The sequence below is a fragment of the Cynocephalus volans genome, chromosome 4 (assembly GCF_027409185.1).
Source record: "Cynocephalus volans isolate mCynVol1 chromosome 4, mCynVol1.pri, whole genome shotgun sequence".
NCBI lineage: Eukaryota > Metazoa > Chordata > Mammalia > Dermoptera > Cynocephalidae > Cynocephalus > Cynocephalus volans.
The window spans coordinates 13777419-13800188 of record NC_084463.1 but is presented as its reverse complement, the minus strand read 5'-3'; the positions used below and the strand labels follow the sequence as shown (position 1 = coordinate 13800188).

At 46.9% G+C, this 22770-nt stretch overlaps 1 protein-coding gene across 4 annotated transcripts in view; it reads right to left on the bottom strand.

Moving 5' to 3' along the window:
- Window positions 1–22770, bottom strand: part of CEP164 (centrosomal protein 164) — a 70024-nt gene that overhangs the window by 28887 nt on the left and 18367 nt on the right. For all 4 annotated transcript variants that reach the window (XM_063093422.1, XM_063093424.1, XM_063093425.1 and 1 more), the window contains exons 4-7: window positions 22510–22714; window positions 15651–15806; window positions 15107–15241; window positions 14225–14302 (exon numbers count right to left, since the gene is read on the bottom strand). In XM_063093422.1, coding sequence (XP_062949492.1) covers window positions 14225–14302; window positions 15107–15241; window positions 15651–15806; window positions 22510–22714 — 574 coding nt within the window. The remainder of the gene's footprint in view (window positions 1–14224; window positions 14303–15106; window positions 15242–15650; window positions 15807–22509; window positions 22715–22770) is intronic.

The window sequence follows — 22770 nt, the reverse complement described above, 5'->3', positions numbered from 1 at the left end:
CACACCACGTAGAAATGGCCCTGTTCTCAGACCATTTCTCAGACCATGTACACTCATCAGGAGGATGTACGGCCCTGGCATGAAGCCAGGTGGATAGAAGGGGCAGCAATGGGAGGCTGTCAATGTACTAAGCTTCCAAAGAAACCCAAGCAGCACAACTTTCCAGTGGCCCCACCCTGCTTTTCACACATAAACCTCATTTTAAAGACAAGTAAAAACCAAAGGCTGCTTCCTTTTAAATTCTTTAGAGTCAGCCAAAAGAGAAAAAGAAAACCCTCCCTTGGAAACGCAGCCAGTGATCTCTCCTGGGCTCAGGCTGAGAAGCCTTCCTTCCAGAAAACATCTGTGCTAACACTTGGCCTGCCAGGCTGAACAACTTCTGATCAGGGCTTTTTTAGACTTCCTGATTCCCCACCCTGAAGACTCAAATGAGAAGTATGATGACTAGAGAGTCGAGAGACCAAAGGAGAAGCCCTAAACATGGCATTTATTAATGTTCTATTAATGTATCTGTTGAGCCCAAAGATAGGACCATCACCTGCAGATGTGACAGCCTATTGACAAGCTAACCCAAGCTTTCCAAAAGAGGCAGGAAAGCAGAGTAGTTCAGAGCTCAGCTTCGAAGACAGACTGCCTAAGCTCAAATTTTGGCTCCACACTTACAGATATGTTACCTTTGGCTATTTCACTTCTCTGTGTCTCAGTTTCTTTCTCTGAAATACAGGGATATAGTAGTGCCACCTCATAGAGTTGTTGAGAAGATTAAATTAGTTAACACCCATTAAGTGAGTTAGAGAACTTAGAACTGTGCCTGGCACACTGTCAGTGTCCCATAAATGTTAACTAATTTTATATGATGAGACCCACAAGTTCATTCACTGCGTACCTTCTATGTGCCGAACACTGCTTAAGGGATCCGAATATGAACAAGACACAGATCCTGCCCTCAAGGAATTGAGCTAATATTGAGTAAAGTAAAATGTCCCAGATGGCCCTGATTATGAGCTTTTACTGCCCAAAGCAAAGTGGCACGAAACACAGTGGTGATACTGACACCAGTCCCAAGCCAGGGATAAAAGCAGAGGGTGAAGTAGAGAAGTGGGCTTACCTCATGCTTTTCCAGCACAAAGGCAGGTGCTGCCCATCCTCCCCACATCCCTAACCTCTAGCATGGAATAAATCTGCCAAGGTCACTGGGCTAAGAGAAGCGGGTGAGAAAAGCTCGTTTTCTTCAAGAGAAGCAGCTTCAGACTGAAGCCAGGCCTTCTCATCTCCATTTCCCCAAAAATAGCCAGTACTCAGCAGGAGCTCAGTAATCGGTCTGTGGGGCTCAGAGGACTTCAAGAAGATGGGAGTTTCTTGGGGGTGGGGAAGGGGTGTGGGTCCAGCCAAACCTCCTCACTCAGCAAGTGGGTCAATCCATCCTGCCCAGGTTCCTCCCAAGATTAAGGAAAAGCTCTCCTGCTTGAAGTTGGGAGTGAAATCTGGCCTTAAGAAGGCTGCCTGGCAACAAACAGACTTTGGACAGAGGAGGTGTCAGACCACAAACAGCACTGTGGCCTGCAGGGTAAAGTTCAAGCCTCCTCAAGTGGCCCACAGCCCTTCCAGCCAGCCTCTGCCTGCTTTTCATGGTTCACCTCCAGCCACACCCTGCAGACATCCTCCCCTTCTGCCTGCAGATAAACATCATGCCATTTCACCACTTTGCCATGCATATTCTTTTTTTTTTTGTCTTTTTCGTGACCGGCACTCAGCCAGTGAGTGCACCGGCCATCCCTATATAGGATCTGAACCTGCGGCGGGAGCGTCGCTGCACTCCCAGCGCCGCACTCTCCCGAGTGCGCCACAGGCTCGGCCCAACCATGCATATTCTTAAAATACATATGCACACACTCCACCCTGACAAACTCCCACCCGTCCTCACAGCATCACCTCTTCCAGAAGCCTTCCTTAATCTCTGGGACAGCTGACCTGAGATGTACCTTCCCCATTTTCTACCATAATAGCTATTCTAATTGCTGATTTCCTTCTCTGTCTCCCTCACCAGATTAGTTCCCTATTGTCCTCAGTACCTAGTTTCTGGTACATAAGAGATGCTTGGTAAAGGGTTGCTGACTGAACTGTTAAAAGCAAGTAAGTGTCCTACAGATATAGTAGTTGAGACTCCTCTTTCTACTCTATAAAATGGTGATGTAATATTTATTTTTCAAGGTTATACAGGAATTAGACTATATTTGTGATAGGTTCTGGATGTGACTGGCGCCATCTTGAATGTGACCAGCGCCATTTTACTCACACTCAGCACCAAATGGCCACCAGCCTTTCCCTTAGGAGAAACCTCGTGGTTTCTGAAAAACAGAAACTCCTCCACACCAGCACTAAACCCCTCCCTGATTACATCAGCCTTCCTTACAGTCTATATAAGCTCTCCCACTCCCACACATGGTGCTGTTCTCCATTTTGAGATCAACCACGGCTGCCCTCCATTTTGAGCCCAGCCCAGCAGATTCTTTTCCTTTAATAAAGCTTGATCGGTACCCAGCCTTCTGGCTCACTTTCTTTCATTTTGGTGCCGAAACCCAGGAAGGGTTCTGGCCAACATTCTCGGACAATCCCCACATGGGGTGATTGGCCCTCGGCCACCCTTTCCAGACCTGCCGAACCGGGTACCTCTGGGACATTCTCCTTTTGCCGTTTCAGGCCAACACATCCAACATCGGCCTCAACTCATGGCGAGTCAGTGGGTCAGTCCTCTCTCAGCACAAGTTCCCCCGACTCGCTCTCTCTCATTACTTCTCGAAGCCCAGGCGCCTGGCCAAAGAAACCCCTCTCATGCCCCCCAGCTACTGGAGGATGCTCCCCTAGCCAGTCAGTGGCTTTTCACTGGAAAAGAAGATGCACAGCAAAGAAGATGCTCTTTGTTGGCACTCTTCTTCTCCTAGGACTGCCCATTTTCTTTCTCACCCTCTACATGGGATCCTCACAATCCAAACCTCCACACTCCTCACCCTTGGGCTGTCTCCTGGCCAATTTACCCCTTGGCCTCAAGGGAGACATTAAACCTAAATGTCTCATTTTCTACTGTAATCCGTGCTCTATGCCTCCGGGTGGTCTCCTGGACAATTCCTTGGTCTCCAGGGAGACATTAAAACCCAAACACCTTGTTTGACAAACTAGACAATGGATCCCAGTGGCCACAAGATGGCACTCTTGATTTAGATACTCTCAGAGACCTAAACAGCTTTTGTCACTGAAACAGCAAAGTCGGAGAGATTCCTTATGTTCAAGCCTTTTTCTATCTTCAGTCATGTCCTTCTCTCTCTCAAAACTGTCCTACATCTCAAATTCTCCTAGCTCATTCCCGACCTCCCCTTCTGGATTCAGATCAATCTTTTGATCCATCAGACCACTCCACTCCCTGACCACCTCTTTACGCTCCAGATCCTTCACCAGCTCCTCCACCTTTTCCATCTCTTCCTCACACCTGGTCTCGAGATGCTCGTCCTCAGCCACACAACCACTCTCCTTTCTCCCCTTTCATCAGGTAACAACCCTGCCTCAGCTCCGGCTCCTTTATACCCCTTCCATGAAGTGGCTGGGACAGAGGGAATTATGCGGTACACATCCCCTTTTCCTTTCTGATCTCTCCCAAATTGAAAAACGACTGGGATCTTTCCAGTCTGAAGTGGACACATATCTTAAGGAATTCAGATATCTCGCCCAGTGTTATGATCTTACCTGGCATGATATTTTTATGATCCTCACTAGTACTTTGTCCCCCGAGGACAGGGAGCAGGTCTGGATAATGGCCCAACAACAGGCAGACTAGGTACATGCTCAAAATAATAGGTAGCCAGTGGGAGCCATTGCTGTACCTCACACAGACCCAAATTGGGACTACCAGGCTGGCCACAGGGATCAGGGTCTCCAGGATAACATGATCACACACTTAATTTACGGACTCCAAAAGGCTACTCACAAATCAGTCAATTATGACAAGCTTAGAGAAATAACACAGAGATCCACTGAAAATCCCAGAGAGTTCCTAACCTGCCTCTCTGAGGCCCTACATAAATATGCGTGTATAGACCCAAACTCCCCTGCAGGCATGGCCCTCTTACACTCTCATTTCATTACCCAATCAGCCCCCGATATTCGAAAAAAACTAAAAAAAACTTGAGGATGGTCCAAATATGACCCAACAAGACCTCCTCAACATAGCTTTCAGGTTTTTAACAATAGGGAGAAAGAGGAAAAGAAAGATCATTACAGAAGAGATCAGGCCAAATACCAGCTCCTGACTAATGCTATTTGTGGTTCACACACTCCAGAGACAGCTGCCTCAAGGGGCAAGGCACCCAGGAACTGCTTCAAATGAGGTCAACTTGGCCACTGGGTAGGGGCCTATTCTAACCTCAGGCCCTCTCCCAGGCCCTGTCCTTAGTACAAACAGCCAGGTCACTGGGGGTTTGACTGTTCCACTCGCTGGAGAGGGAGTGGCCCAGTCCCCAACCCACAGCCTTTGGCTTCACAACCATCCCTACCAGAGCTGCTTGGCTCTGCCCAGGAGGACTAATGATGCCCAGGGCCTGAGGCCCCCATGGAGATCACCACATGTGAGCCCAGGGTAACTCGCCTCAAAGCAGGTAAACCGATCTCTTTTGTCATCGATACAGGGGCCACTTACTCCACCCTTCCTGAATATGCAGGACCAACAACCCCATCCTCTATCACAATAGTCGGGGTCATGGGATCAGAATACTGCTCACGGATCACTCGACCCCTTTCCTGCACCCTACATCACACCTAATTCACACACAAATTTTTAATAATGCCTCACTGCCCAGCCCCCTTACTGGGATGGGACGTCCTTTTCAAATTCAAAGCTACTCTTACCCTAAACATTTTAATTCCAGCTACAATATTCCTGTTACAAGCTGCCCCAGACCTGGCCCCTGAGGCTTCCACCTTCCCCTCCCCCTCAGACAAGGTTAATACCATAGTATGGGACACTACTTCTCCCTCCATTGCTATGCACCATTCCCCCATCCTTGTTAAGTTATGGAACCCCTCTATGTCCCCTAATGTCCCACAATACCCCATTGCTAACAAACACCTAATAGGCTTAAAACCCACCATACACAAACTCCTTTCTTCTCATCTCTTACGGCCCAGCCACTCACCTTTTAATACACCCATCCTTCTGGTTATAAAGCCTAATGTCTCATACCATTTAGTTCAAGACCTCAGGGCCATTAATGAGGCCGTTTTACCTATAACCCCAATCGTTTCTAACCCCTATACTCTTCTATCCACAATCCCAACAACAACCCGCTTCTTCTCTGTACTTGACCTCAAAGATGCCTTTTTTTCCTACTCCCTTATACCCTTGCTCTCAAAACCTATTCACTTTCACTTGGAACTGATCCTGACATGCGCCGTTCCCAACAACTCACCTGGACAGTACTACCTCAGGGGTTTCGAGATAGCCCCCACTTCTTCGGCCAGGCCTTAGCTCAAGACTTATCTGAACTCCCTCCAACCTCTAGCACTTTAATACAATATGTGGATGACCACCTCCTTTGTAGCCCCTGCTATGAGGATTCATAGGCCCACACTGTTGCTCTCCTTAATTTCCTGGCCTCCAGGGGATATCAAGTGTCCCCCAGCAAGGCCCAAATTTCTTCCCCTTCAGTCACCTATTTGGGAGTCCACCTCACCCCCAACACCAGAGAAATAACAGTGGATCACAAAAGTTTAATTTCTGAACTACCAACTCCTACCACAAAGAGTGAAATTCTTTCTTTCCTGGTGTTTGCAGGATATCTCCACGTGTGGATTCCTAACTTTGGCAGCTAGCAAAACCCTTTATGAGGCAGCTAAGGGGGATCCTGCCATTCCCTTAGATCTCACAAAGCCCATTCATTCTCCCTTCCAGCGATTAAAAGCCACTCTCCTCGCAGCCCCAGCTCTATCCCTCCCAAACATATCTCATTCTTTTATCCTATACGTCACCAAAACCCAAGGGTTGGCAGTCGGGGTTTGAGGACAAGAGGCAAAAGAAATTTTCTCCCCTGTTGCATACCTAGACACCACAGCCCGGGGATAGGCCCCCTGTTTACAGGTCTTGCCAGCAGCCATCCTTTTAGCACAATAAAGCTCTAAACTAACTTTTGGACAACAGTCATTTTTCCCCCATCATCTTCAAGACCTTCTCAGCCATAAGGCCATGTCAATTCTCTCCCCTTCCCACCTACAACTTATCCACCTTACCTTCATTGAAAATTCCCAGTTCTCCTTTAAACCTTGCCCTCCCTTAAATCCAGCCACTCTCATCCCAAAACACTCACAACCTTTAGAACATAATGGCATGGAGGCTTTAGACTTCTTTCCCAAACCCTTTCCACACATCTCCCCGCATCCCATTATGTGACCCCAACATACGTGGTTCATAGATGGGAATGCCATCCATGCCCATCCCCCGGGCAAACTATTGAGGCTGCCCCCCTCGCCCCTAACACCACTTCCCAACAGGCAGAACTCACTGCCATCACTCACACTCTCACTATGGCAAATAACAAACGAGTCAATATATACACTGATTCTAAGTATGCTTACCACATCCTACACTCCTGCACAGCCATATGGAAGGAGAGAGGATACATGACCACTCAATAAGGGTCCATAAAAAACAGACATCTTATCAAGATACTTCTCGAAGCTGCACAACTCCCAAAGGAGGTTGGGGTTGTACACTGCAGAGGACACCAAACCTCCAATGACCCTATAGCCCAGGAAAACAAACTGGCAGATCTAACCGCAAACAGCCTGCTCAATCACCAGGCCCCCACTCTTCCTCTCCCACTCAGGTCCTTCTCATGGCCCCTACATCCTTACCCCAATACACACCCCAAGAAATACAGCACTTCCAACAGTTGGGAGCACAGAGAAAGGATAACTGGTATACTCTCTCCAATCGCTATGTCCTCCCTACCACACAAGCTCAGCAAATCCTTTTAGATTTCCATAATTCAGTTCATATAAGCTATGAACCCCTACTACACCTTCTTCAGTCCTTATATTACTCCCCCCACATGGCCAAGTTACTAAAACAAATCACTCAAAATTGTCCTTTGTGTACTTGTTGCTCCAATCAAGGTGGCCTCCAAGTTCGGTCCTTTCCCACCGACCAGGCCAGAGGATACACTCCTGGCCAGGACTGGCAAATTGACTTTACTCACATGCCTCCCCACAAAAGGACACGCGATCTTCTTTTTTTTTTTTTTTGTCTTTTTTCGTGACCAGTAAGGGGATCGCAACCCTTGGCTTGGTGTCATCCACACTGCGCTCAGCCAGTGAGCGCACCAGCCATCCCTATATAGGATCCGAACCCGCGGCGCGAGCAGGGCTGCACTCGCAGCACCACACTCTCCCGAGTGCGCCACAGGGTCAGCCCAGGACACGCGATCTTCTAACCTTAGTAGGTACCTTTTCAGGTTCAATTGAGGCTTTCCCCTGCACTTCAGAGGATGCTACAGCAGTAACACATGCTCTCACCTAGAAACCATCCCTCGTTTTGACTTGCCCACGAGCTTCCAGTCTGATAACAGCCCAGCATTCATTTCCCAGATTACACAACTCACAGCACAGGCCTTACATATCAAATGGGACTTACATATACCATACGGGCCTCAGTAATCAGGCAAAGTAGAAAAAGCCAATTACCTCATAAAAACACACCTCACCAAGCTGTCCATGAAACTTCACCTCCCTTGGACCCAACTTCTCCCTTTAGCACTCAATCGCCTGAGAGCTGCCCCCTGCAAGCTCACAGGCCTCAGCCCCTTTGAGCTTACATATGGTAGACCCTTCACTCTCACACCTCTCCCAGCTCATCGCCTTTAGGCCAGTATCTCCCTACTCTTTAGCTCATTAGGGATCTTCTTCGGGAACAGGCCAACCTTCTATTACCTCATCCTTTCCCCACCACCCCCTGAGACTTTAAACAGAGCCTGGGACAGCAAGTGTATATTAAATCCCGAATCTCAAAGCCCCTCTCGCCATGTTGGGAAGGGCCTTATTCAGTACTTCTCACCACCCCCACAGCAGTAAAATTACTAGGAAAGGTCCCTTGGTATCACTTATCCTTGGTAAAACTAGCACCTGGGACTTTACCCAAAGAATCTGTTAACACCAAGCCAGAGGGGTCACTCTGCTCAACCCCCAACCCAACATCTCCTTACACTCTGTCTGTTTTAGGACCCACAAAACTGAAAATCTCTAGGACCTCCACTCTTCCCCCAATCCCAGAAGGAGGATGATCTTTCCCCCGGCAATTATCCTCTCTGGCAGGCCCATTTCACGTCCTTCACACAGGAGCTGCTCCAAGACTGGTCCTGACCCGCTACCTCTAGTGTTGAAAACATCCTTGAGTGGGTAACTGAATTAGCCTGGCAGGATGCCCTCTTCGATTACACCCCCAACAAGGTTACCCTCTACTCCTTTTTCCTACTATACACCCTCTCGACCTCTCAGCCCCTTGAACACTTGCCTTCTCTCTTCCTCCTGCTTCTTTTCCTAACAGAGACGTATGCCACACCCTGTTCACAACGTATAACCAAGATCTTGGTAGGCAGAAGGACACTTTCCAACCTCCTGGGTCTTCTACCCAGAATCCTTGGGGGAACCCTACAGGACACATTCACATCCCTGACATATGTTCCCACAACATGCTATGACCAGACAACTGCCACATCATGTTCTTATGGGGATAAAAACTGTGGATGGCTCTTTCCAAAGGGGATTCTGCTGCAGTCCAGTGCCCTGACCCCAATAAAAAATTTTTTTTTTTTTTTTTTTAAAGATGACCAGTAAGGGGATCTTAACCCTTGACTTGGTGTTGTCAGCACCACGCTCTCCCGAGTGAGCCACGGGCTGGCCCCAACCCCGATAAAAATTTCTGCTTCACCCAAACCACTCACCTAAGGCTATAGCGATAGGGGAGGACTTCAGGATAAACACGTCGGACCCCTGACCACAATGGGACTTATCCTTCTTGGTCCCTGCCTCTTTCGGTGTTTCTCTAGTTTCTTACAGGAAAGTATGCAGGCTTTCACCAACCAAAAGGTCGCCAAATTCTTCATGAGAGGAGGATATCAGCCCCTCAGAATCAGCGACCCTTCCCCGGAAGAATACAGCCTCCCCACACGAAGCCAATACCCTGCCCCCTAATTATTTTACCCAGCAACATAAATCTTTTATTTTTTTCATATCTTCGCCCATCTCCAGCAGGAAGTAGCTTCAGAAGAATGAGACCTCTGCCCCTTTTCCCTTCTTCCTAAACTTTAAAGGTGGGAATGATAGGTTCTGGATGTGACCGGCACCATCTTGGATGTGACCAGCACCATTTTACACACACTTAGCACAAAACGGCCGCCAGCCTTTCCCTTACAAGAAACCTCCTGGTTTCTGAGAAATAGAAACTCCTACACACCAGCACTAAACCCCTCCCTGATTACGTCAGCCTTGCTTACAGTCTATATAAGCTCTCCCACCCCCACACCTGGTGCTGTCCTCCCTGTTGAGGGCAACCCCACTGCCCTCCATTTTGAGCCCAGCCCAGCAGATTCTTTTCCTTTAATAAAGCTTGATTGGTACCAGGTGTTTCGGCTCACTTTCTTTCAATTTGTAGTAGTGCTTATTAAATGGAAAATAGCTAAATAAATGTTAACTATTCAAGATGAAGGAAAAACAAGCAACCTAACAAAAATCAGAGGATACAAGCTACAGGTAGAGATTCCCATTCTTATACATGAGAAAATATAGCCAGACTACAAGAATTTTAGTTCCAGTTTATCCAATCCTCTTCTTAAATTCTTCAAAAGAAGATTTTCAAATGATGGGTCAGCCTACCTAAATATTAAAATAGTAAAACATGGCTAATATTAAAATAAATGACCTTGCATTCTGTGCGCCCATGTCAACTAACTGCAAAGTCAGGACAGCCAGAAATGCATCTTGAGCAAGCGGAAGCAGAGAGAGACTAAACATTTGTTATAGATTATCCATAAATGGATGAACGAGAGCTAAGTGTCTGGAAAACCCATCAGACTCCATGTTCAGCTCCTTTTACCCAGCCCCTGTTCCTGTCATGTCCCTAGGCCCAAGACCTGAAGCCCCGATCAAGATGCACACTCCAGGCACCAGTGCACAGATTCCTGCACCAGCCTCAGTGAGGTGACAGTGAGGGCAGGGCCTGCAGCCATGGCATAGCTTTGCTTTCAGCCTATCCATGCTCAGATTCTTGTCTCCTCCTGTCACAGTCCCAGGTCCTTGAGTATCTCAAGGCACTTTTCTGCTGCTTTTTCAAAAAAGACCTTGCCATCTGCAAGAGAAGGGGGGTGCAGGAGGGTGCCTATAAGAACCATCCCATAAATATTTAACATATCCCCCAAAGCCATGAGGTCTCCAGTGTTGCAGTCCCACTCCTCCTGCCCAGAGCACAAAGGCAGGGGCTCCTATAAAGCACACAGCACAGGAGGGGGGTCATGAAGGATGCAGAACTGAACATCATGTCTGTACACTAACCCTGTTCTGGACAACCATCAGTACAGTTTATTTTCCAGGTTTCATTTCCACCCAGTTGGTCTCAATTCTTTGCACGGCTACCAGTGTTCTTAGCACTTTCCAATCACACTGACATCATCCTGTTATTTCTAAGCCCAGGCTCCCTCCTGCCCCTTTGAGCTGATGATGGGCTTTTCACCAGCGCCACATGGCCACATGGCCACATACTGCCTGCCCGCCTACTCTTCAGCCCCACCCCACTTTTGCTCACAGTGTCAGTTCTATGAACCTTTCCCTTTTGAATCTGTAACAGACTAGAGATGGGTTTAAGTTGGAAGGCAGGAGAGGAGGGAGGAGGAGACAGAGGAAGAGAGACATTCTTGCCATCCTACTGCCCTCTCATGGAATCAGGAGCAAAGTGACTGTTCAGTGAGACAGGGTACAACTAACCTAGGAAGTACATTTCCATCTAGTGCTCCCAAGGATGCCCAGGAGTGGGGAAAGGTGGGCAGCTCAGAGGATCCAAGGACTGTAAACTGGGATAAAAGCCATTTTCAAAGAGCAGGGCCCAAGCAGAGGCAGTACTGCCTACCCTAAAACCTCCATTCATCCCCACCAGTAACTTTCCCCAACAGGAAAAGCCCTAATTCCTGCCTGTGGTTACAACACAGGAATCCAACACTCCATGTAGGAAAAAGAAATAAATCTGCCAGGGTGCTAGAGACACGGGTGGGAGGTGTATTTAACACCGCCCACTCCAGACATTTACCCCCATCACACTGGGGTGCCTATTTATACTAAAGAGGTTATAAAAATGTTTATAACTTCCCACTCCCTCAAAGAAGCATATAATCATCAGAAGGAAAGTTTTAAGAAATCCAGGACATATCAAAGAATATGTAAATAAATGTTGACATTTATAATCCATTACAAAATAAAAGTTAACTAGCCCAAGGTCAAAGTGAATCATGATCAATCTGCATTGGGGTCTTCAATCTACCAGCTGACAGCAGAGACCAAGTATCCACTCTACCCAGAACTTGGGAAAGCCAGGGTAAGAAAAAAATACAACACAATCTACCTGGATACCCTCCCTGTCCCATCATGTCTCATTTGTTCATTCATGTATTCATTATCTTGATTGTTCTTTCTGTGTTCTAGGCAGTGGGTTACATGCTGCCTGGACATACTGACATGAATAGGCAGAAACTCTACCCTCAACTTCCTCAGCATCATGGACACTGTCCTCCCTCTTTCTCCAAAAGCAAATAAGTCCTCCTGACACCCCATTCCTATTCATGGTCACAGTCATCCTAGGTGCAAAAACTTAGCATCTCCTTCAATTCCATCAGTATAGGTCTCAATGGTGAATGAGAAGAAAAAGTTGTTATTTCAAAGAACCAAACAGACTGAAGGCTTTGGATTTAACCCAACCAGACCAGGCCCACTCAGAAGGAACAGTTCCAAAGCAGACATATGAAGGTACTTCAAAAAGTTCATGGTAAGATTCACATTATCTTTTAATTCTAGTTTTCCACAAACTTTTTGAAGTACCCTCATATATCAGGTTGATGAAAAAGATGGCACACTCAGAAAAAAGTGTCACATTTGGCAGAAAAGTATTAAAATCTCAATCAAAACACATCTGATTGTACAGAGTCAAAAAGTTGGACGGTTTCTGAGATAATAGGCAAAGCCTAACTATTAAAGGAGTGCTGCCCAATAGGTAGAGTTGGGTCACCTTAGAAGGTCTACTTATAACTCAGGTCTCAAGTACCAGATCAGGGCCTGTCAGCCAGCATCTGAAACCTCAGCTGGCCTGAGACAGTAGCCCTGGCTCTTGAGGTGAGGTGAAGACCAAGAAATAAGAGTCAGATATAGTAAGGGATAATAAGGAAACAAATTCAAATCGATGATATGAGCAATTTTGTTTTACTGGCCAGTTTTGTGATCATTCTAATAAAGTGTGAGTGACTTGATTTTAAGGTGTTTAAGGTATTTAAAAGAATTTGATATATTAGACTTGTGAAAAGCTTAACTGATTGAGCCCACAACCGATATTCAAATGTTAGGGAAATCCAACTTGTTGACTCCATTATTCATTGTTTGGGTAAACACTTTGGGAATATTTAGAAAAATGTTAATTGTTTAAAAATTAATAAGTCAGACACTAGACAAAGGACATATAGTAGGGAATGTTCTAAGTATAAAAACACATTGGAGGTTTTAAAGATTACAACATCATGATGGGTTTTGGTGTTTGTTTTGTTTTGTTTTGTTTTGTTTTGTTTTAAAAGATGACCGGTAAGGGGATCTTAACCCTTGACTTGGTGTTGTCAGCACCACGCTCTCCCTAGTGAACTAACCGGCCTATATAGGGATCAGAACCCGTGGCCTTGGTGTTATCAGCACCACACTCTCCCAAGTGAGCCACAGGCCGGCCCTTGTTGTTTGTTGTTATAAAGAATATTCTGGTGGCACTGGAAGATGAACTGTGAAGAAAGAGATTAGAATTTGGAAGGTATTCCAGAAGCTATTCCCATCCGTATTCTGCATTTTCCAGCATTAGTGCCTTTGCTCAAGCTGTTCATTTGCCTAGAATACCCACTTACATCCTCCATGTCTAAAACTTACCCACTCTTCAAGACCCAGGTCAAATGTCATCTCTTCCACCAAGTTGTCCCTGATATATGGGCAAGTAACTTCTTCCCCCACCAAACTCCCCCAAACAGTGTACCTGTGCTATAGCTTTTTACACATACTGCTCAGCCTTACAGCTTCCTAAATATTCATTAACATTTATTAAGCACTTTTTAAGCACTAAGTACCTAGTGTCTATTCTCTTTCCCCAACTGCAAACTCCCTGAGATGGCCCAAGCCCATGTCTTACTGATTATCATACCTCCCACACAGCCTAGCACAGTAAGACTGGGGATAATGCTATATCTCTGCACAAAAATGCTAATGGCTCCCAGTGCCTGTGTAATACAATCCAGATCTCCTGGTCTCACACTCAGAGCTATAGGACCCAGCCCAACCCACCTCTACAGTCTCATCTTCCACGTGTGCTATGTACTCCAGTCTAAGGAAACGCCTCATCTGCCCTAAACTCACCCCATACCTTCTGCCAGTGTGGCTCCCTGCATTTGAACTTCTCTCACCATTCACCTCTGCTTGTCCCATCCTGCCCATCCTCCTTTCTGGCTTACCTCGGATGCCAGTTTCTCAATAAAGCTTTCCCTGGTCAATCAGAATGGCCAAGAGCCCCCCAGATCTCCCCTCCCGCGGCACTCTGCTTACCTTCCTTATGGCCCTGTCACATTCTACCCTTTGTCCTAGTCATTTAAGTCTCTCTTCGTGAGACTACAGAATCTTAGAGGGCAGTAATCATATCTCATCTATACTTATATGACCTCTAGTACCTAGCAAAGTACCTCATGTGGAAACATTCAATAAATGGTGGCTATTTGACAAATGAGTAAATGAATGGATCCCCTTCTCCTCTAGTATTTCCCCAGACCCCAGAAATCCCTTCTGGACAGGACTGGGACAAAATGATTCTCTTTCCAAACATGCATCCCACAAAGGAGAAAAGCTTATGAGAAAGGAGGGATATACCAGACTGAAGCATTTGCCTGCAGAGGCTTCAGGCTCTTACCTCATACTCAAAGTCACCCCCCAGTGCCCCAATGTCCAGGTGCAGTTTCTTAAGAAGCTCACTTGAGCTGCAGGCACTCTGGAAACAAAAATGATTATGAGTGGTGAGTCTAAGGAAACCGGTAAGCCCAGGGTGAGGGGCATGCAGAGGGAGAAATGGGGTACTGCTGTGCTCACACAGGGCTTCGGAGGACTCTAGGGTGGGCCCACCATTAGGGCAGCCTCACTACACAGCTCTTCATCCAGCACAAACAATGCTTTATACCAAGCAACTTGCCAAGAGGCTACTTGGCAGTTGTGCTTTCTGGATCAGACCTCGGAGGCATATGTGCTGGTCAAGAAACCAAGCTGATGGATGGGAGATCATTTTTCCCTATTTTTAAAATAGCACAGAGGTTAGCCAAAGGTGGAAACAACCCAGGTACCCAAAAACAGAAGAGTTGATAAAGAAAATGTGGTATATACATATGATGGAATATCATTAGGCATTAAAAAGGAAGCTCTGATGCATGTTACAACTTGATGAACCTTGAGAACATTATGCTGAGTAAAAGAAGCCAGACACGAAAGGAAAAATATTGTATAATTCCATTTCCATGAAATATCTAGAATAGGCAAATTCATAGAGACATAAAGTAGATTAGAGGTTACCAGGGGCTGGAGGGAGGGGGAATGGAGTTGTTGTTTAATGGGTACAGAGTTTCTGTTTGGGATTATGAACAAGTTCTGCAAATGGACAGTGGTGATGGATGTACAACATTGTGAAGGTATCTAATACCTTGTAACTTAAAAATAGTTAAAATGGCAAATTTTATGTTATATATGTTTTGCCATAACAAAATTTTTTTTCAAAAAAAGAAAATCCGAGGGTTTTAGGCCATACCTGGTTATTACTCTCCTCTTCATCCTCCTCCTTGGTCTCCTCCCCTAAAGCCAAGAGGCTAAGTGCATTCTTATCCTCGTGGATGGAACCCAAAAGACCCTTTGTATAAGCAGAAGTCTTGAGACCCTGTGAAGGCTCCAAAATAGAGAAGGAAAGTCAAAAGACTTACTAGAAAGACCTTCAGAGTGACCTTTAAAATGCTCTTCCCACTCTCTATTTAGTGTCTCCCAGATCAAGTCCCACCATGTCCATAAAGCTGACCTGGGGACTCCAGCTCACCCGGATAACTCCCTTCTCCACTACTACTGCCCTAACTGCTTGAACTGAGAAATTAGCACTGATGTCCCTAAAGCATGGGTCTATCCTCCACTACCCAGATTCCATGTTCAGCACCATACAGGTGTGACTCACCTTCCCAACTAGATTATGAACTTTGAGTACTCAGCCTATGCCCTCTATTTCTCACCTATGGGCCACAGTTCCTAGCAAGGCACACAGGAGGCCCTGCATAACTAAATACGATGAACACAAGAGAAGTACTTACCACAGTGAGTTCACCGAGCTGACCAGACTCCACTGAGCTCCCCAGGCTCACCCTTTGAGATCCACGAAGAGCAGATGGTGGGGTATCCACAAGGCCTCTTAAAGGAGCCCGACCCCCAAGAGGAACATGGACCGGGGCTAGGGAGGAACCCAGGGCCTGGGCAACAGAAAGCATCTTGTCAGAAACCCAAGAAACCACATGGCTCTGAGAGTGTTGGAGACAGATATAAAAATAAAACATCTAAATCTTGCCCGTTCAAATCTAAACCACCTCCGTTCAGAGGCTGCTAATGAAACACAACATCCAGAAATTACCATTGTGCCAACTGTGTGAGAAATCACAGGCTGGTTTCCTGATTCTCATAACTCTAACGCTATCTCACAGTAAACAGTTCTTTCACATCTGGCAGATGCCGTACGGGCTTCTGCTCTCCTTTCAGAAGCCATATAGGAAGTGTGCGGGAGGGGAACACAGAGACAAAATCCTCATCTACCAGAAGGAGAAGTCTCAATAGATAAAGTTTAAAACTGATGAGTCAAGAAAAAGTGGCCTAAGCATATTATTTACAAAAATGGAAATAAACACCAGTGGAAAGTAGGTGCCTCTGGGGAAGGCTCTGCACACCAGAGAACTGCTATACTTTGTTTTATATGCCTTTTAGTACTATTTGACTTTTTTTTTTTTTGTAATTATGGGCATGTATTACCTTGATTAAAATAAACACTAATTATGAAAAAACATACATGAGCAACAAAAAAAAGAACTTTCTTCCCCTCTCCACTGATGAGGAAGGTGGTTGAATGGAGCCTTGCCAAAGAGCAGTACAGGATGAATATCCCTTATCCAAAATGCTTGAGACCAGAAGTGTTTCAGATTTTGAATTTTTTGGATTTGGGAACATTTGCAAATATTCCATCCCTAACACAAAATGCTCCAAAGAGCATTTCCTTCGAACGTCATGTTGGTGCTCAAAAATTTTTGGATTTTGGAACATTTTGGATTTTGGATATTCGGATTAGGAATGCTCAATCTGTAATGTGACTGACCAGGTCCCTCCTTTTCTCTGTTCTCAGGAGGGCCAAAGGAAGGCTTCGCGTCAGTGAGGACTAGGGAAAGAAACCAGGCTGGGAGTCAGAATTTGTGAGGCCTCAAGCTACTCACAGGTTCTGGGATTTCTTGGATTCTCAGTTGACTCATCTGCGAGATGGAGATGATGTGAGCCTTGCCACCTGAGAAGGCTCACTGAGAATCTCAAATGAGTTCATGAACGCAAGGGGTATTTGTATGTGGCCCAGGACTACACAAGCATTACAGAATTCCTATTATCACAGGGGTTCACATTACAGTAATTTTGTCTTATAAGAAGCAGAGACCAGAATGGCAATCTGGGGACAATTTACAAAGAGCTCTTCAAAATTCATTTCTCAAAACTTAAAATGCATAAAACAACACAAAAATTCCATTCCTCTCTAATCCCACAAGGATTGATGAGAGAAAGAGGAACGAAGAAGAAGCCAGGTTGAGGAAGTTCAAATGGCCCATCTTCTCACCCACAACCTCAGCCTAGGGGCCAGACCATCAGGTGGGTTCCCAACAGAGCCCATTTCTGCATGGAGAAGCCATGAGACAATCATCTGAAAGGTGAGGTGAGAACAACTCCAGAGCTTTTGTAGATCCCCAATCATCTGACCTGTTGTGGAATATCATTGTACAGATAAAAGAATCTGATAATCATAAAACTGAGCACCAGGCACTGCCTAAACACCTTACATACAATGTCTCACTTTACTCTCAAAACAATCCCAGGTGAGTTCTGCCATTATCCAGTCTCCATGTGTGCAAATAGAGGTTGGTGATGTCATGAACCCTGTCCAAAGTCACAGGACCAGTGAGGAGCAGAGATGGAATTGGAACCCAGGGATAGCTCTAAGGCAGTATTTGATACTCCTTTCTGACTGTGGCAGAAAAAGGGCCCAGGAAAGCTTCTCTGAGGCAAACTGTGAGCAAACCAGGCCTGCTCCTCCCGCCTTCAGCCCTTCCAACCCACTGTAGTAGCAAGCAAAATTCTTACCACACTGTATTTATGGAAAATTACAGACTCCTAACATGGCTAATTTGCTAAGGTGCTGGGGGCTTGAGGGAGACAGGCATGCTGAGGGCTTTGTTCTCCCAGGCCTTTACCAAATCAGTGGTTAGCGGGGAAATTACATATTCCTGGCTCCTAGCTGATCATCTTCTATAGATGGCCATTAACTCTGAGTATGGGGCTGTGCATGGCATTGTCCTTCAGAGCGGATAAACTTGCTGCCATTGGGCTAATTAAAACTTTCAGGATAATCTACAGCTTATCCGATATTTATAGTGCTACAGTACTTATTAGAGCTAACGGAGAACCAGTACAAGCCAGCAATTAGAAACCAGAGGGAACAACTGGGTAAAGTCACAGCTGGGCAACCGCAGAAGAATAGCCAGGGAAATTCAGATTAACCCCCATGGTCTCTAATCCAACATGACTTCTCAATGAAGAAGGGACAAAGGGTCAGAATGACAAGGCAAGCCCAGCCATTTGGTAAGTCCCAGCAGGGTCAGAATGACAAGGCAAGCCCAGCCGTTTGGTAAGTCCCAGCAGGGGAGGAAGTGAAGTCACAAATGCGGTCTGCACAAGCCTGACACAGGTTATCCATGTGGTTTTTTTCTAGGGACCCTGGAAGGCAAGGAGCAGAAGCAGCTTACTGGATGACAGAGAGAGATTCTGGAATTCAGTCCTTCATGAAAGTATTAACTCTCTAGTTCTGTATGATTCTGAGAAGGGATGTAGTTCAGAGCTTTGGGGTAGGGTGCTCATTTGCAAGGACCTCTCTAGAATCAGCTGATGGGAAAGGTTTCTCAAATCCAGGGAAGGTGCCTATATCTTGCATGAGTGCCAGCATCAGCACCACTTTGACCACCCGCAAAACTGACCTTTTTTTTTTTTTTTTTTTTTAAAAGATGACCGGTAAGGGGATCTTAACCCTTGACTTGGTGTTGTCAGCACCACGCTCACCCAGTGAGCAAACCGGCCATCCCTATATGGGATCCGAACCCGGGGCCTTGGTGTTATCAGCACCGCACTCTCCCAAGTGAGCCACGGGTCGGCCCCAAAAACTGACCATCTTCAAAGCATGTTAACCACCCATGAATTACAGTTAGATCTAGACAAGGGAAGTCCCAGATACCCTCAGCCCTACCTTGCAGGTAATGAGGTAGAAGAAACTTGAAACATGTCATCCAGAAGATGGCCATTTGGGTAGTTAAGGGATCAACAGTTACCAGGAAAGGGTGAATAACAGGAAAGCAGACATGATGACTAAGGTAAAACATCAACACCACCTCTCCCTCCCTGCGAAATTCACTAAGGCCTTTCAGCCATGCTCTCTAAGAAGCCTACCTGGTGGAGAAGCTGCATCTTGCCTGGCTCTGCATCAAGCCTTCCGTTGGAGCTCAGTTCGACTAGCCCCTGCCTGAGGGGGCTGCTGCTTGGCTGGAAATGGACTTGCTCAGAGGCCTCCTGCTCAGCAGGAACAAGGGCCACCTCCTGAGAATGTTCCAGCAACTCCGGACCCCACGCCAGAAACCTTGAGTCCCTCTCCATGGCTCTGAGGGCCTCATGCTCACCCTCACTAGACATCCTGGAAGACTCAGCTGCCATGCAGCAGACCATGCTGGCGATGTCTTTGCACGGCATTTCCTGCATGCTCTCACGCAGCCCCAGGTCTTCCAGGCACCTGGAGATCTTGTCCATATGCAGGATGTGCTGGTAGAACCTCTGATCCTCAGAGTAGTCTTCACTCTCTGACTGATCCTCAGCAGAACTCTGCATGTGGAACTGGGGCACTAGGAAGGGGCTGGAGTATTGATCTTTGAGCCCCAGGCCTGACTGACCCACACCCTGCTCAGATCCCCGTAAGCTCTGCAGGTCCCACGAGGGGAAGTTGTTCACCTCACCCAGGATCTGAGAGTCCAGGTGTGAGGCCAGGCTGCTGGGGCTGCTGCTGCTGCTTCTCTCCAAGGCAGGCCCAGACACATGAGGCTTCCCATCTTCATCAGGGGGCTCTGGACACCCTGGGGGGTGTCTCTTCTCACTGGTAGGAGACCCTCCAGGGGCACTTCCTGAAGGGGCATTCTGAACTCGTTCTAATGCCAGGGTATCTGGTGGTATTAGGAAGAGTCCCTGAGGTGGATCTTCAGCTGAGGCCCCTGGAGTCTCAGGGTCACAGGGCTCTGTTTCCTTGCAGCTCCCTGAGGTGCCCTTGTTGACAAGCTTGGAGGCCTGTCCCATCCACAATCCTGGGGGCTCTCTCCTTCTCCTCCCCCTGCCTATACTTCCACCTTCCCCAGAAACTCCCTGCCAACTGAGGTCTTCAGCTGGGCTGCTATCTAACAAGAACAGCTTGCTCTTCCTAGTAGGAAGCATGTGATCAGAAGAACAAGCGGACAGGGAAGGCTCCTCCTCTGAGTATGGCAAAGGAATGGCACTCCAGCCCTTGTCCCCCTCAGGGCCAGTGGAGCTAAGTTGAGCTATGCTATGGCTGTGCTGCTCCCCTTTCAGCTGCAGCCCCTTGATGGTTTCAGAAAGCTTTGAGTGGACAGAGGCCTGGCTCCTGCTTTCTAACACGTCCTGCCCATTCTGGAGAGGCCCAGTGTTCTGAGGGCTCAGAGAGCCAGGTTTCTGTTGTCTGGTCCTCATTTCCAGCTCTTCCATTTCGGGGTCTGAAAATCCCAGATAGATCTTCTCTGTTGCTTTCTGGGGTTTCTCCAGATCCTGCTGATTACCTAATTCTGTCCTGCATTGGGCTGGGGGTCTGCCTAAGATTTTCTCCACATCGGAAAAGATCTGGTGGGTTCGGGAGGCTTGGCCTTTGGAGAGTGGCTGCAGCTTGCTGGGGAGGGCACCCATGAGAGACCAGGGGGTGTCAACTAGCATGCATGGGCTCTTTCCTTTCTTAAAGGAGCCCTCACTTCTAGCCTGTATCTCCTGGTCTAGGTCCAGATCAGCGAGCCCAGGTGCCGGGAGAGGGGATGGGCCACGGAGAAAGAAGGAAGAAGGCAGAAGTCCCTGCTCAGGCTGTGTTTCCTAGATGGGTATATAAACATGCAGAGAAAACTAAGACAAAGCACTTTGATGTATGCTTGCTACCTTAGCCCTTGGCTAGCCCTTAGCAGAAAACCACCCTCCATTTAAAGTAAAATACAAACCACAGAGGGAAGAAAAATTAAAAACTCCCTTGGCCTGTAAATATGTTGTTTTCTGGGCCCCAGTTTCCTTATCTATAAAGAAGAAGCCAGACTATATTAACGGCTTGCAAACTTTTCTCCATAGAACCTGGGGGGCTCGGTACCTTGGGGGCTACTATAGTATGCATGTGACGGAGAAGAGGCATGACCAAGACCCATGCCCCAGGTTCAACCAGAGCAGCTTCATTTCTTTTTTGTATAATTGAGACCATTACAGAGAAACTGTCTTGAAGACAGGACTTTACTACTAACAAAAGTTTGAAAATCACCAACCAGATTATCCTTAAGGTACCATCTACCTCTCAGACTCTGTGACTGGTTGATTTTATAAAATCCACCAACCTTATCAAAGACTCCCAGAAATTTTCTAACAGGGAGAGAAGAGGGGAAGCATAACCAGTGACCTGAGCCTTGGAAATTCAGTCTAGTGTCTTCTCCCAAAGGCACAAGTTGGTGCTGCTAGAGAGATGTCCACAGTCACAGAACCTAGGGGCTAGAAGAAACCCTAAAAAAACAGCCACTCCCTGCAAACATTCACACTAATCATGACCTGGCTGTGAGGCCAAGTCCCCTGAGTCCAGATCATCCACCTGGCTCAGGCCTGTCCCCCAAACTCATGTTTGAGGCACCTAAGAACCAGAAGGCCTGGTTTCCCTGCATCACCATCCTTCTGGGAAAGCCTGAACCTCACTTCAGTATGGCTCCAAGTCTTAGCTCATCGACCTAAAAAACACCAGCTGTAACTCCACCTCCTAGGTTTGGATGTGCTAGGGAGACAATTAAACAATAAGCGGATAAGAGCACTTTGAACTCCAAGTAGAAAAGCTACTCAATTCCCAAGCATGTGGTGTTAATGCTGGGGGGGAAAAAAAAAGCTACTGGAGACCAAGGTGATCACACTGCAAGTAAATTTCAGTTATCCACCACTGACCAAGGACACTGGCAATAAAGATAATCCACCAAAGTAGATAAAGCCCAAGGTTTTTCTTTTGAATCTTGATGGCACTGGGGTTCTGACAACTGAATGCACACAACTTTAAGACAAATAATAAGCACAGGACTGGCTAGTTAGCTCAGCTGGTTTGAGTTCAGCCTTATAATCCCAAGGTCACAGGTTCAGACCCCCTCACCGGCCAGCCAAAAAAATAATAAATAATCATCATCATCACACACAAGGACAGCCTGACTCTGGGGAAGAGAAAGGACACTCTGCTCATCTAGGCTCGCTGGCCTCCGCCAACAGCTCCCCATCCCCACTCTCCAGAGCAACAGATGCCCTCACCACTACTACTGCTGCTACAAAACACCATCCTCAGCAGAGCACACTCTCATTAATCCTATTATGTAAGGCATGCTTTGCGGGGGGCAGGAGGGGAGGATTGTTTGGGGATGGTAACAACTTCTACAAGCTGAAAGGAGAATGTGCCAGAACACAGATGTTCTGATGATGTACTATCACGAATTTACTATAATGTTGTTGTCGTTCTTAACCTCCCAGCTGCTGACACCAAGAGGTTCCCAATATCCCCTCAGGTTCCAGCACTGGCCTCTCTGGGAGCTGGCTTCCACCACTTGGCTGACTCACCAGGGGACTTTTGGAGGTCTCTTTGTCCTTCTTGTCTTTCTTTTCTTTTTTCTTTTTCTTGTTTTTCTTCTTAATGGCCCCAGGAGCTGACAGCTTCCCCCGCTCTTGGATCACCAAGTTCCGATAGTGCTCATCACACGGATGGTCCCACATGGACTGCCCGTTGGCAAAGTTGAAATAGTAAATATCACCTGTGATGTGCTGGCTAGGGATGAGCAGAGTTAAGAAGTTAGTACCTGCTCAGGTCCAAAGTAACTCAGG